At 36.0% G+C, this 18,147-nt stretch overlaps 1 protein-coding gene across 1 annotated transcript; it reads left to right on the forward strand.

Moving 5' to 3' along the window:
* The first annotated feature begins 374 nt into the window (after positions 1-374).
* Positions 375-16,301, forward strand: cercam (cerebral endothelial cell adhesion molecule). Its single transcript, XM_067433692.1, has 12 exons — positions 375-728; positions 1,539-1,649; positions 1,785-1,902; positions 4,078-4,212; positions 5,411-5,615; positions 5,830-5,949; positions 8,515-8,591; positions 8,703-8,809; positions 9,291-9,423; positions 11,642-11,769; positions 13,160-13,363; positions 15,147-16,301. The coding sequence occupies exons 1-12, from the start codon at positions 526-528 to the stop codon at positions 15,379-15,381; spliced, it is 1,776 nt and encodes a 591-aa protein (XP_067289793.1). The 5' UTR covers positions 375-525; the 3' UTR covers positions 15,382-16,301.
* Positions 16,302-18,147: the final 1,846 nt, after the last annotated feature.

Consider the following 18,147-nt stretch of genomic DNA (forward strand, 5'->3'; position numbering starts at 1 on the left):
AACTGTGTGGTTGTTTTCTAAAATAAAAACGAGTATAGCCTTGCGCTCTGGGAATTTGAACTAAACATGGCACACACAAAAATACGCCATCTAACTGTCAGTAAATTAGTTTGACTGTAATCGTTAAAATGACAGTGTTTCAGGCTCTTTCTTTGGTTAATTGCGATAAAGAAAATCAATATGCTCTATTAGACGAAAAAAATCCCCAAAACAACCGTCGACACATTCTAGCTAGCGAAACATTGTAGCGAAACGTTCAAAAAGTTGAGCTTTAGAAAAGAACGTCGATGTGTTTCGGTGAAACAAAAACATTACCCTGAACACTTAATGTAACCGTTCTGAGGAAAAAATCCTCACACGGAAGCTGTAACTCAAACACAGCTAACAGAACACGTTGGCTCCTTCAGGGGGGAAAAGGAGCATTGAGGGGGAGTGTGAAGTTTAGGGAAGAGCCCTCTTTCCTTCAGCTGCTGACGCGGATGGGACTGTTTGTGCAACGACGCAGCGGGCCATCGAAATCCAACCATGTTATCTGGGATTATAACTGTTTGGACCATTCTTGCGGTAGCACAATGTTACTTTTCAGAGGAAAATTATACCGACGAGTCAAAGATGCAGCCGCCCACGGTCGTTATAGTTATAATCGCACGGAACGCCGCTCATTCTTTACCACATTACCTCGGAGCTCTTGAGAGATTAAACTATCCCAAACAGCGCATCTCTATCTGGTAGGTGACTTCCTACCCTGCAGTTTATATGGTTGATTATCTTTTCACTATTTGTAGATGTCAAAAGGTCAATCTTATTTACATTTCATCACCTCCTCCTCTTGACTTTTGCAATCTTTTCCCTAAAAGCAGATACCCTTCCCCCCAACTAATAACGTCCAGGGTAGCTCTTTATTTATTCACTTTAGCCTACATTTATTTTATTTCTAGCGCATATAGCTACTATTTAGAAAATAAACTAGGTAAAAGAAAATAGTGTAGACTATGATTTAACTTTAAAAATAGCTTAAAGTAGTTAATTTTTTTATTTGTATAAACGAGAAGTCAGACGCTACATCACAAATGGGATAGTTACATGTTAGTTCATGTTCATATTACTCAGTATTTGGATCACTGACAAATAAGAGTGTCCTAGAAAATAAATGGGGGAAAAATATTTAAAACACATTAGCCAGTACATATTGATTTCATACAGTTTTGAAAAACCTATAACGTTACCATTATTAACTAAAGTTTAAATTGAATTACTCTAAATGTCAAGTGGTGTAACTATTAAGTATAAACTTATACCATATTTTACCATATGTACACATCTTTTTTTTTAACGAAGTTAAGTTAAATATATGTTTAAAGATAAAAAGTATATATTACTTCGTAACTATCATTACATGTTTTTGAAGGGAGTTGCACCCTGAAGGGAGTTGGATTTTTTCATGTTTCTGGATGTCGGATGCACCACGTAACTTTATTTTTCTTTTGACACCAATGTCTCTAATTAACTGCTGTCTTTCTGTTTATTGTTTCATGTAGGGCTGCAACAGACCACAACATTGACAACACAACAGCTATCCTGCGAGAATGGCTCACCGTAATGCAAACACAGTATCACTATGTGGAGTGGAGACCTTCAGATAAACACACGTGAGATGATCATCACACAACATGCATGGATGGCAGATATGCAGTCCTGATAAAACCACAATTCTTAAATGCTTTTAGATTTGTGGAAGTTTAGGTACCACCAGTCAAGTTTTGATTGCTGTTTTATCTACACAGGTCCTATGCGGGTGAGCTGGGGCCCAAGCATTGGACTAACGGACGCTATGAGTATGTTATGAAGCTCAAACAGGCAGCGCTGAACTTTGCCAAGAAACGCTGGGCTGACTACATTCTGGTATGACCCAGTTAAAGCATATACACCCTGATTCACTTATCATTGGGGTCAGAAATTGTGCTATAATTTACTGGAATTGTTTTTGCTTATATCTTGCTTGTTTATTTTATTTATAAAGCACTATTAAAACAGCAGAATGTTGATCGATATGCTGTACAATCATACAGTAAATAAAATTATCAACAATAACACCATATCATGATGACATATTCAATCAACAACAGACAGATTCAAATACTTCTAAGTTAACCAGTTGGATCAAACACTAATGCGAGTAGATGTAATTTTAAATTTAGCTTAAAAGAACCTAATGAGATGCTAGTCTTAGATTAGAGAAGAGAGAAGTTAGAGAAGCACTAAGTTATTCCAATGCTTCAGAGCTGCTACAGCAAATGCTCTGTTGCCACCCAATTTCAGTCTGGTCATAGAAACTAAGAGCCCTATTTTTAACGATCTTAGCGCATGGTCTGAAGCGCATGCCCCAGGTGCACTAAGGGCATGTCCGAAACCACTTTAGCTAGTTAAACGACAGAAAAAAACGGTCATGTGCCAGACGCATAGTCGAAAAGGGTTATACCTAGTCTCTTAATGAGTATGGGTGTGTTTTGGGCTTAAAATGCAATAAACCAATCAAAGTCTCATCTCCCGTTCCCTTTAAAAGCCAGCTGTGGCGTAGTTGCTATTTACATGGTGGATTTTGCGAGCGAAAAAACTGAACGCTTCTCCAGAGAGGAGAATTAATATTTAAAAATGTTTGTGTGCTGTTGCGTGTCTAGCAGACTGTACACGCATTATGCACCCGCCTATATGCACACATTACTAACACGCCCTTTAAATAACACAAAAAAATACTGCGCTGTTTTTGTTGGTCAATGGCGCAGTTGTTTTCAGTTGCCTCAAAATAGCAACACACCAACAATGTGCCTGAACATATTCATGGACCACCATAGGCAAACAGATTGGTTAATTTGCTACTATTTAAGCAACGTGGCACTGGACATGAAAATGGTAACTGCGTCGGGATGAAACTAGCAAAAAACGTCGCACCTGACTTCGCATTGTGCTGGGTGTGTGATAGGGCCCCATGTCATCAGACTTCCTGACCTTAGCACACTATGTGGTTTATGCACTTGAAGAAGGTGCGCTAAATTTGGATGTGCCAGTTTGTGTAATGCTTTATATACAAGGGTCAATAATTGGAATTAAATTCTATTAATTAACTTGAATTGGTAGCCAATGTAGTGAGGCTAATATACATTTGGGATCAGCGTGCTGCACCAAAATGAAGATAAAACGTCTACATACAATGAATTACAGTAATCCAGTCTTAGAGAAAAAAAAGCATAGATTTTTTTTCAAAATAACTAGACGACGGGAATGGTTTACCTTGGCTATTGATCTCAGATATAATAAAAAAAACAGGATTTGAACACAGAATTAATGTGTTTATCAAATATCAGAGAGTTATCGAACTGCACAACATGGGCCACATTTACTAAACAGGGCAAATTAGCATGAGAGCACAGCTGATGAAAGTGGAAAGTTCTGCGTGTGATCAACTGATGACACAAATTAAAGAACACAGACGCAGCTGGATCATTTCCATAATCACCAATGCAGTCTACCAAGAGCTGCACACATAAATGTCTGTTTTAAAACATGCTGCAAAAATAAGTTTTCAGAGCTAAAGTTTCACTGCGTGTATTTAGTAAATGCTGACAGTAGTTTTTTAATGGCAAAAGAGGGTTTCCGCTGGCACAAGCTATTAGAAAATCTGGCCCCAAGATTCTTTACCACCAATTTATAGAAGTGGGCCAAAATGCCCAGATCTGAGTCATTTTTGGTTTACGAAGCTCCAAACCATCCATGATTTCATTGGATGTAAACAAATTCAATAGTTAAGGAAGCATATAAAATGAAAACAGTATTGGGCCAAAAACAGATCCTAGTGGAACCTCCCTATACAATGGGAAAAATGTTGACCAAAATGAACAGAAAAAGCCCTGTTAAATCAATGGTTGCAAATGCTGGGCTGAGGTCTTATAACACTCACATTACAGGACTACTACTTTGCTTTAAACTCAGACTGAAAATGTCTAGAATTGTCTATCTGTTTTATTTTGCTAATATCTGGACTATCAATGACATTCTTTGTATTTATTACCTCATCTGCAGTATTCAGACACAGACAACATCCTGACCAACCCAGACACCCTGCACCTCCTGATGGCGGAGAATAAGTCTGTTATTGCCCCCATGCTGGATTCACAGTCAGCATACTCTAACTTCTGGTGTGGCATCACTCCACAGGTACAGAACCATGTGTTTCCAGCTTGAAAGTGTCTATAAGTGTGTGTACATGTGTATGCAATGAGTGATAGCTAACATTTCATCTTGCTTCAACTGTTTCTGTATAATATTACGAGCATTGGAGAAGCTACTTTGAAACTGCATTTTCTGAATGTATAGACTACTGTTGATTTAAATTAGATAAACTACAGTCAAGCTAATACAAAGTTGCTAACTGCATTGTGTGTGTGTGTGTGTGTGTGTGTGTGTGTGTGTGTGTGTGTGTGTGTGTGTGTGTGTGTGTGTGTGTGTGTGTGTGTACCATTCAAAGAATTGGGATCACTACATTTTATCAAGAAATGTATAACTTTATTCAGTAAACATGCATTCATATCAAAAGTGGTAGTAAAGACATTTATATTGATAATAATCAAAAATGTTTCCTGAGCATCAAATCAGCATATTAGAATGATTTCAGTAGGATCATGTGACACTAAAGACTGGAGTAATGATGCAGAAAATTTTAAAATTTAAATATATTCAAACACTTCTTTTCAATTGTAATAATATTTAATAACATTACTGTTTTAGTGTGTTTTTGTGTCAAATAAATGCAGTCTTGGTTAGCATAAAAGACTGATTTTAAAACGTTTTCTTTTACAAATCTTACTAACCCCAACCTTTTCAGCAGTAGTAAAAAAAAAAAAAAAAAAAAAAAAAAAAAAATATAAATATATATATAAAATAATATATATATATATATATATATATATATATATATATATATATATATATATATATATATATATATATATATATATATATATATATTATTTTACTACTAATAATAATAAATATAATTTTTCGTTTTGCCATCATTTAAATTATTTAACTAATTATTTTGCTACAAAAACACATAAAATGTTGCAACTACTTTTTTGGGTTAATTTTCATAAACTGTCCAGTCAAACTCAATCATAAACTGTCCAATCAAACTTCAAATAAATTTGTCAAGGCTACATATGAGAGAGCAGAAATTTACAGTAAAGCTGTGTGTGAAAGCAATGTGACAAAACAAGTCCTCTATTCAGTTTAAGTGAGTGTCTTTGGAGAAATACATCACTTTTGAGGCCAATTGTTCATTTTGGCTCTGTTTAGGTGCTGTTTCCTCAAACACTTTGTTTTTTGACTATGTTGTACAGTTTTTTCTCTGTTTCAGGGATATTATCGTCGTACCGCTGAGTACTTCCCCACAAAGCAACGTCAAAGGCTGGGCTGTTACCCTGTCCCCATGGTCCACTCCACAATCCTGCTGGACCTGCGCAAACAGGGCACCAAAAGTGTGTCCTTTCACCCCCCTCACAAAGACTACTCCTGGCCCTTCGACGACATCATCGTTTTTGCCTTCTCCTGCAGAATATCGGGTATGATGCCCCCTTCTGGATGACTCCAGCATATCTCATTTACCTTATGCAATATGATGAGTTTAACATTTGGATTTAGTTTGGTAGGAATGAGGGAAAAAGTTCTTCTCTGTGTCCAGCTGGCTGTAACAAATAGGCAGTTGCATTGAAAAGAGCTGACTTTATTTCTGGCAATGTTTATTTATCTTATATAATTCACTTTTTTCAAAACCAGAGGTTCAGATGTATCTGTGCAACAAGGAGCGTTATGGGTATCTGAACGTACCTGCAAAGCCTCATCAGACTGTGGAGGATGATCGAATCAATTTTGTCCACCTTTACCTGGAATCTCTGAGTGAGTGACACTCACATTTATATTTTTTTACTAAATGATATTATCAGCATAACACTTCTGCGATAATTTGTAAATGTACATGAATTTCAGAATGTTGTAGTAGTCTATATGTCCTCCTTTTTGCTTTAACGGGGTACTTCAGCGCTGGGAAGATGAATCTGTATTTAAACTGGGTCATTAATGTAGTAGAAATGTGAAATTATTTTTGAATTTGGTGCCTTCTAGACTGAGAAAAGACAGAAAATGTATTTTTGTCTCATGGGGATGAAAGACTACAATTCCCAGAATGCTTCGCTACCCTGTGAGGCCACTCCCAAAGCCACCGCTACTGAATCATTTTTACTTTCCCAACACGGCGTTCATCTTCATAAAATCAGTTCAGTTAGAAAACAGACACTACAATTAAAAACTGAAAGTGTCTGTTCAGTATATTGTGATTTAGCCGGTGAGGAAGTGTCAGCACAAACGCAGCAGGAGTCAGATTACACGCATCGTGATGAGCTGAATGAGCTCTCGTGATGAGAGCTGAGGTAAACGCGTCCACGCTCGCGGCAGTAGTTCTCAGCGCGCGTTCAGTCTGGAGCGTTTTCAGTTCATGCCTTTGGAAGATTAACTTTCATAGGAATTAACTTGAGAAGATAAAATACTCACTTTGCTCCGCCGGCCGCACCGTTTCCATGAATGCCTGAGCCGAGCTGAGCTGTGAGTGCGACCCCATCCCCCATGTACAGCCTGGTACACGAAGTGATTATTAACTATGACCTTTACCTCAATAAACTCATAATTACTGCTTATTAATAGTTAGTAAGGTAATCGTTAGTAAGTTTAGGTATTGGGTAGATTTAAGGGATGTAGAATATGCTCATGCAGAATATGTGCTTTATAAGTACTAATAAACAGTCCAATATCTTAGCAGCATGTGAATAAGCAACTAGTTAGATAGTGAGAATTGTACACTAAACTAGTGTTAACAAAATGACATATAAAGATGTACTTACATCCTATATCTCTTAAGCATCGTTAAAACATGTAATGTAAACTATAAAACAGTTTAATTTAATTATAATTGACATTTAGTTAAGTGTCAGAAAGCCTTACATTCAATTCACACTTAAAGGGAAAGTTCCCCTAGAAAAAAAAAAGTGCTGTACATTTACTCACCCTTAGGCCATCCAAGATGTAGGTGTCTTCTTTTTCTTAATTAGAACTAACAAAATATTTTTTATATTTTCATATAATGGCTAACGTCACTTTGAGAGTCAAAAAACACATACAAGCTAAACAAAATAAATACAGATGGCTCATCACAATACATTGAGATATTATGAAGTGAAAAAATCGGTTTGTGCTTTAAAAACTGCAATCCACAACCTCAGCAAAGGCTCCTGAGTTTGTTCAGGACAGTTTGCAGTGCAAGTGACATATGTGCAGCTCAAATGTTGGAAATTTGTTAATCCTCCTAGAGCGCAATCGGACGTATTCTTAAAGGGTTTTGAACTGTGGAATCTAATTTTCCGTGAGCTTTTGAGATGTAAGAGGACATCTAACTATAAGAATATCCTGTAAGTTTCAGATCTGGAAACGTCCTTGTTAGTCCAAAAACAGTTTTTATTGTAACCAAGCCCAGAGAACGACTCGTTATGGATTATGGGATGTGCCTATAGATAGGTGAAAGACCTCTACATATGAAAATCATCATTGCAACTTTGGCCCCGCCCACTGGCTTGTTAGTGAGATGACGAGTAGAGAAGAGCGAGACAGGGTGGACTACAAATAACATTACCTTTCAAAGGATCCTAATGGTAGGAATGTGTTATTTTTTTTCAACAATGTGAATGTGCGCAACATGTCTGTGATCGGCTACAATGCTCATCACTGCAACATTTCATTCCACGATCTAAATATAATGTAATAGATCTAAATATAATGCTATAATTTACACTTTTCTGTAATAGTAAAAATATCTTACAGATTTCGAGACATGCATACATATATACATACACATGTAATGCTTATTTTGTGCAAATATGTTAGCCAATCACAGCAGTGGGCATTTACAATAAAGTTGCACAGTAGACACGCTCCTTCAAATAGGGATAAAATTAGGGGAAAATGTCTTTTATTACTAAATTATGACAAATTTTGATGTAAAAATCATATTAACATTATAAGTACATCACAGGACACATTATAAAACAATAAAACAATGCAGTTTATGACCCCTTTAACCGTTAAGCTGGAGATGTAGTTGGAGATATAAAGTAACATGTGAGATAAAAAATCACAATATGGGATTTAAAGTCAATTATGAGAAATAAAGCCAAAAGAACCCTTTTTATTTTTTACTCTGAGGTATAAACAGGCTTTCATATGTATGATTTCTACAAAATGAATGATCGTATAATAAAATAAGAATGCTACAAAGAACGTCTTGTGTGATTTTCTGACTTTTGGACCCCACTATATGTGATTGTTCTAAGCTTCTGGTAATTAGCGATTAGCTCCTTAATCGAACAGAATTATTGTCTCGGATTTGAGTCCTAATTGAGGTCATTTCTCCCACAGTCCATGGGCCGCCCATGTACGTCTCTCGCTATGTCCACGTTCCCCCCAAACAGTCAGATCTCATGGGTTTTGATGAGGTAAAGTGCATAATCTGTTTTGTTTTTTACCATTGTTGTGAGCTACAGCAATCACAAAATTTGATTGGAACATTTTGCATGTGTGTGTGTGTGTGTGTTTGTTCTCTTCAGATCTACTTGGTAAACCTGCGCAGACGTCCAGACCGCAGAGACAGGATGTTATGGTCGTTGTATGAGCTAGAGATTGATGCTAAAATTGTGGATGCCATAGATGGAGCGTAAGTATAGATAAATGCACAATAGACAGTAGAGCTGTGAGAATCGTGACTTTAAGTTAGAGATCATGATGCTGTGAATCAATGTTTGAATGAATGATTAAATGACTCCTGGGTTCAGGTACCCTCGGAGCCCTCCCACCGGACAGCATTCCAAATACGCATACTTTTTACGCTATTATATGTTATTGTGAAAAAGTGGGAACAGTCACTTGTCGCCACCTACTTATTTGAAGCATCAAGTTTCTTTCAAAAGATAATTTGCTCTATTTTAGACATCAGTGTTCATTTCCAAATTATAAACTTTTATCCCAGTACTTTTGTGATATTCTAAATTATTGTAACAGAAATAATGGAAATTTACTGTTAATGGAATCTTCATGCATTTTATTTTTATATCTATAGATGAGGATAAGGGCAATAATTTTGTGTTTTCAATTGTGTGTGTGTGTGTGTGTGTGTGTGTGTGGGGGGGGGCATACAGTGCTTTGAACAGCAGCGACATTAAGATTCTAGGTGTCGATCTCTTACCTGGTTACTATGACCCTTTCTCTGGCCGCACACTGACCAAGGGAGAGGTGGGCTGCTTCCTGAGCCACTACTACATCTGGAAAGAGGTCAGTGGCCCCAAAAACAAAATAAATGCAATTTATAAAACATTCAATAAAAACATTTAAAGGAGTACTTCAGCGCTGGGAAGATGCATCTATATTTAAACTGGGTCATTAATGTAGTAGAAATGTGAAATATTTTTTTTATTTGGTGCCTTCTAGACTGAGAAAAGACAGAAAATTAATTTTTGTTTCATGGGGATGAAAGACAACAATTCCCAGAAAGCTTCGCTGCCCTACGAGGCCACTCCCAAAGCCACCGCTACTAGATTACTGAATCACTTTCACTTTCCCACCGTGACTGCATTCATTTTCATAAATTCAGTTCAGTTAGAGAACAGACACTACAATTACAAATTGAAAGTGTCTGTTTAATATGTGATTTAGCCGCTGAGGGAGTGTCACAGCCCAGATTACATTGACAGTCAAGGATGAGCTCGTGATGAGAGCTGAGGTAACCACGTCCGCGGCATAGATTCACAGCGCATGTTCAGTCTGGCGCGTTTTCAGTTCATGCCTTTGGAAGCTTAACTTTCATATGAGTTAGTTTGAGAAGTTGAAGCACGATCATTCGAATATACTCCAGGGTTTCTGCTGATACAAAGCCATATGCTAATCGCTGAAGTAACCCTTTAAATAAATGCCATTTGGTTTGGTATTTTATATAAAGCTATGACATTCAGAGAGAAGTGTAACAAGTACCTGAAAACCATACTTAAAAGTATAGATAACTTACAGCCAAAATGAATTTACAAGTAACCAATTTTAATATGACTTGCGTAAAAGTATAGAGTATCTGTATAGTTCATCAAAAAAATTTTAATTTACTCATCCTCAAGCCATCCTAGGTGTATATGACATTCTTCTTTCTGAAAAATACAATCAGATTAATATTAAAAAATGCCTTGTCTCTTCCAAACTTTATAATGGCAATGATTTGAATCCCAAAAGTTCAAGCCCAAAAAAGTGCATCCATCCATTATAAAAGTAATCCACACAGCTCCGGGGAGTTTATAAAAACCTTCTGAAGTAAATTTGATGGGTTTCACTTCATCCAGCACATTTTTTAATATATAACTCTGTTTGTATACGTCTGAGAGAAGAATGTCATATACACCTAGGATGACTGAGTGAGTAAATCATGGAGTCATTTAAATTTTGGGGTTAACTATCCCTATGTATTTTGCTTAAAGATGCACTAGTCCTCGACACCTATGAGAAATGTCAGTGAAAAACAAGAAGCAATCAGATGTTTATTTGCTCAAATCAAAATAAAAAAAGTCTCCGTTAAGCTCGAGTGCTCAAAAAGGGCTTAAGTAAACCAATACCTTTCAAAAAGGTATTTTCAATATAATGGATAAATAAAGTAAAGTTAAATAGTATAAGCCTACTTGCACAAGGATTTGGTTTTGGCTGCAGTCATGTCCTCATCTCGTATATGAAACACCTTTGATTTAGCAACTACCTGCTATTGCACTCTCACACATGTAAAGTAGCCCCTTTGAAAAGTTTGGCTGAGTAAGGGCAAAACCCACAAGATAGTAACTTCAATGCCCTGTAGATGGCAATATCTCTTCCTTCGTAGCAGAAATAAACTGCTGGAGAAAAAGTTAGGTGCCATGTAAAATGTAACAAGTAATTGCATTACTCATTACAAACTGTTGAACACTGTTTAACACTGTGAAGCTGCTTTGAAACAATCGTCATTGTAAAAGCGCTATATAAATAAAGCTGATTGATTGATTTATATTATATTGTAGACGACCATTTAAAGGCTTGGAGTAGTGAGGGTTTCGAGGTCTCCTATGCTCACCCAGGCTTAATTTATTTGATCAAAAAATACAGTAAAAACAGTAATATTGCGAAATAGTATTACAATGCAAGTGAATATATTTTAAAATGTAATTTATTCGTGAATTTTCAGCATCACTACTCCAGTCTTTAGTGTCACATGATGCTTCAGAAATCATTCTAATATGCTGATTTGATGCTCAAGATACATTTATTATTATTATCAATGCTTTTTTCAGGATTTGTTGATGAATATACAGTTAAAAAGAACAGCATTTATTTGAAATAGAAATATTTTTAACAACAATCAATTTATGCAACTTTGCTGAATAAAAGTATGAATCTATTTATTATTATTTTTTTTTTTTTTAATCTTTCTGACCCCAAACCCTAAAGTTGTGATTATTAATATGTCAAAATGATTTGCTCATAGATGGTCGACATGCAGCTAGACAAGGCACTGATCTTTGAGGATGACGTGCGTTTCCAAGCCAACTTTAAACGCCGTCTGATGCGACTGATGGAGGAGGTGGACCAGGTGGAGCTGGACTGGGACATCATGTGAGTGACACCTGTTTGACACACAAACCAGAATCAGAATATTGCTTTTGTCGCAGTTTTAAGGAAAACTTAAATTCAGCTTTGTCACTTTTTCTTTTTATGGTTTACAAATGTTTTTTCACTTTAGTTTTTTTACACTTTTGTTTTTATGACTGTGTAGCATAAGCTTGTCATATCTATGTAAACATTTTAAAATTATTATTTAAAGTGCCCCTATTATGGTTTTTCAGATATTAGCTTTTATGGAGTGTGTAATACAGCTTTTGAAATAGGTGAAAAAGGTCTACAAAGTTTCAAAGATGACTTATTGTGTCTCCAAAAAAAAGAACTGATTCAAAACTGTCTGAAATGAGTTCTCAGTATTTTCAGTCTCACTTCCTGCACAAACCTACGTAGGTTTGTAACACATTTGCATAATGCCAGCCAATGGTCTTTATGTTCTGCCTGTGAATGTCTACTTTGACCCAAAAACACTGTATTTGTAGCTGAGGCATGGAAGAGTCTGATTTGTGTTGTCACGGTGGGTCATCTGACCAATCAAAGCAAAGTAGACCAATTACAACAGACTGGGCCATCTGACCAATCAGAGCAGAGTAAACCAATCAAAACAGACTGGGCCATCTGACTGATCAGAGCTAAGTAGACCAATCACAACTGACTAAGTCATCTAACCAGGCGGCAGTGGCGCAGTGGTTCATGTAGGTTGCCCACAAACTGTAAGGTTGGTGGTTCAATCCTCAGTTCCACCTGACCAAGTGTCAAGGCGTCCATGAGGTTGGTTAGGCTGGTGTTAGGAGGTTCAGCGGCTCCGGAGGAGCTGGATGTTGCCTTACGTGACTGACATCGCCGTTGGTGTAGGAATGGGTGAATGTGAGGAAAAAAGGTAAAGCGCTTTGGATGGCCATAGGGTCTGTTGAAAGTGCTATATAAATGCAGTCCATTTAGCATTTTACCAATCAGAGCAGAGCAGACCAGTTAAAATACTGTTCCATCTGACCAATCAGAGCAAAGTAGACCAAACACAACAGACTGGGTCATCTGACCAATCAGAGCATAGTAGACCAATAAAAACAGATTGAGATCTGACCAATCAGAGCAGACTCTCAAAAAGGAGAGGTTTAGAGAGACAGAATCCTTGACCAAACCGGTTTTAGACACTGTGAAAAAAGAGGTGATGTTGCAATGTATATTATGAGAAAATTATTATAATTTTATTGCCTTGTATGCATGTAAACCTATTGTAGGAATACTCCAAAATAAAATTAGGAACCTTTAAAATAGCCTAATTGGGGCACTTCAAAATACACATGGGTAATCCAACTGCACAACTCATTAAAGAGGATATAGCGCCCCCATCAGGTGGCTTTACTGTTGTGGGGTCTGTTTGCAGATACCTGGGCAGGAAGAAGGTGAACCCTGGAGAGGAAGTTGCAGTGGAGAACGTGAGGAATCTGGTGTACGCTGATTACTCCTACTGGACGCTGTCTTACGCCATCTCTCTCCAGGGAGCTCAGAAGCTCCTTAACGCCGAACCGGTATCCAAGATGCTTCCTGTGGATGAGTTTCTACCCATCATGTATGACAAGCACCCAAAGTGAGTATGACAGTCAAGTCTCCAGACTAGAGACTGTGGCTAAACATACTTTAAATCTTAAAATGATTTGTGGGGTTTGTTTCAAACCCCTTATAAGGGTGATGTTTCTAATTTAAGTTGATATAGTTTGCTTTCTAACCATAAAGACATATGCATACTTGGATTTTCTCCTTGATTATATATTGAACACGTCTAGTTTATTACGAAATGTAGAATTCTAGCTAAACAACATTCCAGAAATATAAGAGAACATCATATTTGTGTAAAGCAGGACTGGCTGAAATTGCTCACCACAAATGTGTGCTTTGATTTGGAGTGTTTTATTCTAAAAACTCTTTACGTGTTTTCTTCACTATGTAATTGTACAAGTCATTTGGTCCGATGTTGAGCTGGCCTGAAAATAGCTTTGATTCCTTTAGCGTGGTTGTTTGTGTGCTGTGGATTGGCATGATGCCATCTCTTTTCCTTGTCCGTTTCCTCTACATCTCTGACTCTTGCTCATTTTGCTTGGCACGTCCCGCCTGAAGCTCCTTATCCCCACAGAGGCAGATCAGAGCAGCATTCTCCTCATGTTTTTCAATCTTTCCATCGATCCACGGCTCTCCCGGCAGAAAGCGGCGTGCTGCTACTGCCCCGTTGGCGGCTAACCCTTTAAACACACTGACCTTCCTTCCCCGTTCCGCATTCTAGCAAAATTAGTAGCTACTTTAGCTGGCATTTGCCGCTTCGCTCTCCTTCCAGATCTGACAAAGCCACGGGCCGTCTGCCAGCTGGCCTGGGACATGCGGTTTATCCTCAGTACATGAAGTACCTCTACAGGCTTTTGCTGAAAGTAATTGATACTTTATTAATTTATTGGGGTAAAGTCAAGCAGCAAAAACCCTAAAGTGATTTGCTATCTGATCCTGGATCCTAAAGAGACATTAAATAGATAACCAGTGACCTCTTTCCTCTGAAAGGTTGTAACATAAGCGTTACTAGTAATTTTTTAAAATAGGAATTTTAATAATTTATACACATACACAGTCCAGTCAATCCCTATTATATTATATTATATTATATTATATTATATTATATTATATTATATTATATTATATTAATTATATTATTTTATATTATATTATATTATATTATATTATAATTTGTGCTGTCAAATCGATAAATCCCATTTTAAAAAAAGTGTGTACTGTGTATAAGTATTATGTATATTTGAATACATACACATACATGTATTATATATGTAAGACATATTTCCATGTATATACTATATATAAATATAAATATAAATATATATATATATATATATATATATATATATATATATATATATATATATATATATATATATATATATATAAATTAAAGATTAATGCTATTATTACTACCTGTTGTGCCTTATGAATATTGTTTTATATTGTATATAAGCACCTATTTTATCTTATTTTTGTGTGTGCGTGTGTGTGTGTGTGTATATATATATATATATATATATATATATATATATATATATATATATATATATATATATATATATATATATATATATATATATATATATATATATATATATTGTATATACAGTATATGTGTGTGTGTGTGTGTGTATATTTATATAATGTATATATATAATTTCTATAAGATATAGAAATATAATATAAATTAGTATTTGTTATATTTCTGTTGCTTATAACATAGCTTGACCTAATTTCTAGAGCCTGTAATCCTAATGAAGAGTTCAGCTAATAAAAACCATTTTATTTGGCTGTTTTTCACCTCTCAATAGTGAGGACTACAAATCCCATTTTCCCAATCGAAATCTGATGGCGTACTCCACACACCCTCTTCTGGTGCAGCCCTGCCATTATGCCGGGGACGCGGAGTGGGTGAGCGACACAGAGACGTCCACGCTGTGGGATGATGACAACGTGCGCACGGACTGGAGGGGGTCGCATAAAACTCTGAAGGGTTCTCAGCCACCGGCCGGGCTGCAGAGCGCCACCTACAAGGACGAGTTGTGAAGGACCTGTATCGTCACAAAGTCACATAAATAGGCATTTTCTAAAAGCGGAGGGGTTAGAATGAGTGAGCAGCTCTTTATAAGGACAAATGTCACTCATCATGGAGACCTCAAAACTGTGGAAGAGACAAGCAAGACCTGGGACCAGTCATTTAGAGGAGAAATTTCATTTTTTATCAGTATTTTTCTTGTTTTCCAGTATAAATGTCTAAATTACAAGGTACATTTTCTTAAGTAAAAGAAAAGATATTAAGACATGTTTTCAGATGATATATCTTGAATTACATTTATTGGCATTTCTTTCTTGTTTTAACGCATAAATCAAAAAAGCTGTAAGGTTTACGACAAAACAAGCAACACACAAACAAGCAAAACAATTTCCCAATGAGAAAAACAGAATTTTAAATAGAAAATCGTTTTAATGAAATACAAAAACCTGTAAATGCAATTGGGAACAATGACTCTTATGACCACAATTCAAGAGAAAATAAGTTATGAATTTAAGGAGAGGGCTTATTTGTTCAAATTAAGTTAATTGTGCATTATTATTAGGTTATTTTTCTCTATAAACTATATAAAAATGGAATATGGAAGTGGTGCCTTAGAATTTTTATTACTGGATTTTATTCAACTCTCATGGTACTATCATGCTCAGACAATCGATCAAACAGAGCTTAGTGTATATTTGGAATGATCAAGTGTGGTGAATTTCTTTTTATTTTGGTGTATTTTTGCTGTTCGTGCTGAATTCCTCTGATCCCACCATTATCATTTGTTCTTATTTATTTCTCTTCCTCCCTTCTCTATCTCTCTAAAGTGGACAGCAGGACCAAATGAAAGGACATTACTGTGCATGGCTGTTCTGTTAAATGAGTTGTTTTTGAAATAAAAATGTTTTTGAAAGCTAGATGTCAGTCACATAACTTTTATTTAAAGGAACAGTATCTGATATTTACAGACATTTATTTGAAGGTATGTTTTTTTTAGCCATGTAAGAGATTTTTTTTCCGGTCTACTTCACATATAGGCCAATTAAACGGAGCAATAGAAATAAATAATGTGAACAAATATGGCTACTGTTATTTATAAAAGTTAAATAATTTGTCTCTTGAGTACTAGTAGTACATAGGCTACTAAAACCTAGACTCAAATATTTAGGAGTTATTTAAAAAAAAATAATCAGTAAAATATACAAAAAACACTAAGCCAGTGTTATTAATTTTGTTCAGTTGAGTGCTTACATTATTCCTAATTTTTCCAACTATTAGTAAATTGTGAGAAAATTGCTATTTTAACGCGTCATATCTGCTTTACCCTCGGTTTCCGGTTTGATTTTGATTTTGAAGAAACGTTAACTGCAGCGTGCAACAAGTGTCATAGCAGCCGCCGAGCAAATTCGCAGAGAAACTTCAAAACATCATTTTCAACACTCAAATGTATCTAAAATGATAAAGAGCTGTGTTACGTCATACTTATGACCGGAAAAGCGAAAGTGGCACCCGCGACTATGGCATAATAAAAGTCCCGCTGCTTGCGAGGGGTGTGTTGGGTTCATTGTGTTAACAATCGCTCTAGTAGCCTTGCTCAGTTCAACGCTCAACACTCAGTCCTGCTCTGCTTCACACTACAGTAACGTTAATAATCGCATCCATGAACATGAGTCCTATCCAGATTCTTTTCCTCCGGCTGTAAGGTGAAGACCTGTGTCCCAAGATTCAGTGCTCAAACTTGGTGTCATCAAACTACACCTTTGTTTTGAATAGCTGTCTGGCTACCAACATTCTTTAAAATATCTATTTTTTTGTGTTTAAGAGAAGAAAGAAACTCATGTTTGGAAGAACATGCGGGTGAGTAAATGGTGACAAAATGTTCCTTTTGGGGTGAACTATCCCTTTAAGACTTCTTGAAACAAGAGCTGGGCGACTGCTCCACCTCTGTCGCCATCTTTTGGTTAGAGTACAAAAGCACAACAAACACAATGGGTAGTTTTGAAAGATAAAGAATTTGTTTTCCTTTTAAATTTAAACATTTTTATTCAAAAAACGATTTTTCGAAGTAGGCTATATAGTAGGCTATTTTTAAAAATAAGAATCAGATGTAGATAAATAAAATAGACATTAAATTAAATTAAATACAACAAGAGTATTTTATTTCAGTTGTCAAGTCAACATTTCTCATTTTTGTTTAGTATAAGCTGAAGTCCTAAATGAACTAATACAAAAGTACAAAAAATAAAAAAGAACTAAAATAAAAAAAACATAAAACTTACAAAATTATATTTAATTCTATTAGTATTACAACAAAAACTATGATAAAACTAAACACACTAATAAGGGTGAATTTATAGTACATGGCTTATATGCAAAATATACATGACCTTTCTGACATTATTCACTAAAGTGACAATTCATATTTGATTAAAATTAATAAGTAAATCCAGTTTTCAGTTCCAGAATCTAAAACTATACAAGACATGAGGAAACAATCATACATTTTTAGTTACAAATAAAACAACAGCAGGATAGAAACTGCGTTTGTTCATGATACAGAGCCCTGAGTCAAACATTACAGTACTACTGCACTACTCTTTTATGATATAACGGTTTCTCTCACAGTATTGAGGTGTTGAATGTGCGGATTGATGCATGAATAATATAGATGCCTCCTATAATAGCCAGTAGAGGTCATCTGTGACCACAGCTCAGGTGTAAGGAGGAGGGTTGGGCCATTTCTAAAATGCCATCCAGCTGAAGACGTTTCCCCTCAT

This window comes from Pseudorasbora parva, chromosome 23 (assembly GCF_024679245.1).
Source record: "Pseudorasbora parva isolate DD20220531a chromosome 23, ASM2467924v1, whole genome shotgun sequence".
Taxonomy (NCBI): Eukaryota; Metazoa; Chordata; class Actinopteri; order Cypriniformes; family Gobionidae; genus Pseudorasbora; species Pseudorasbora parva.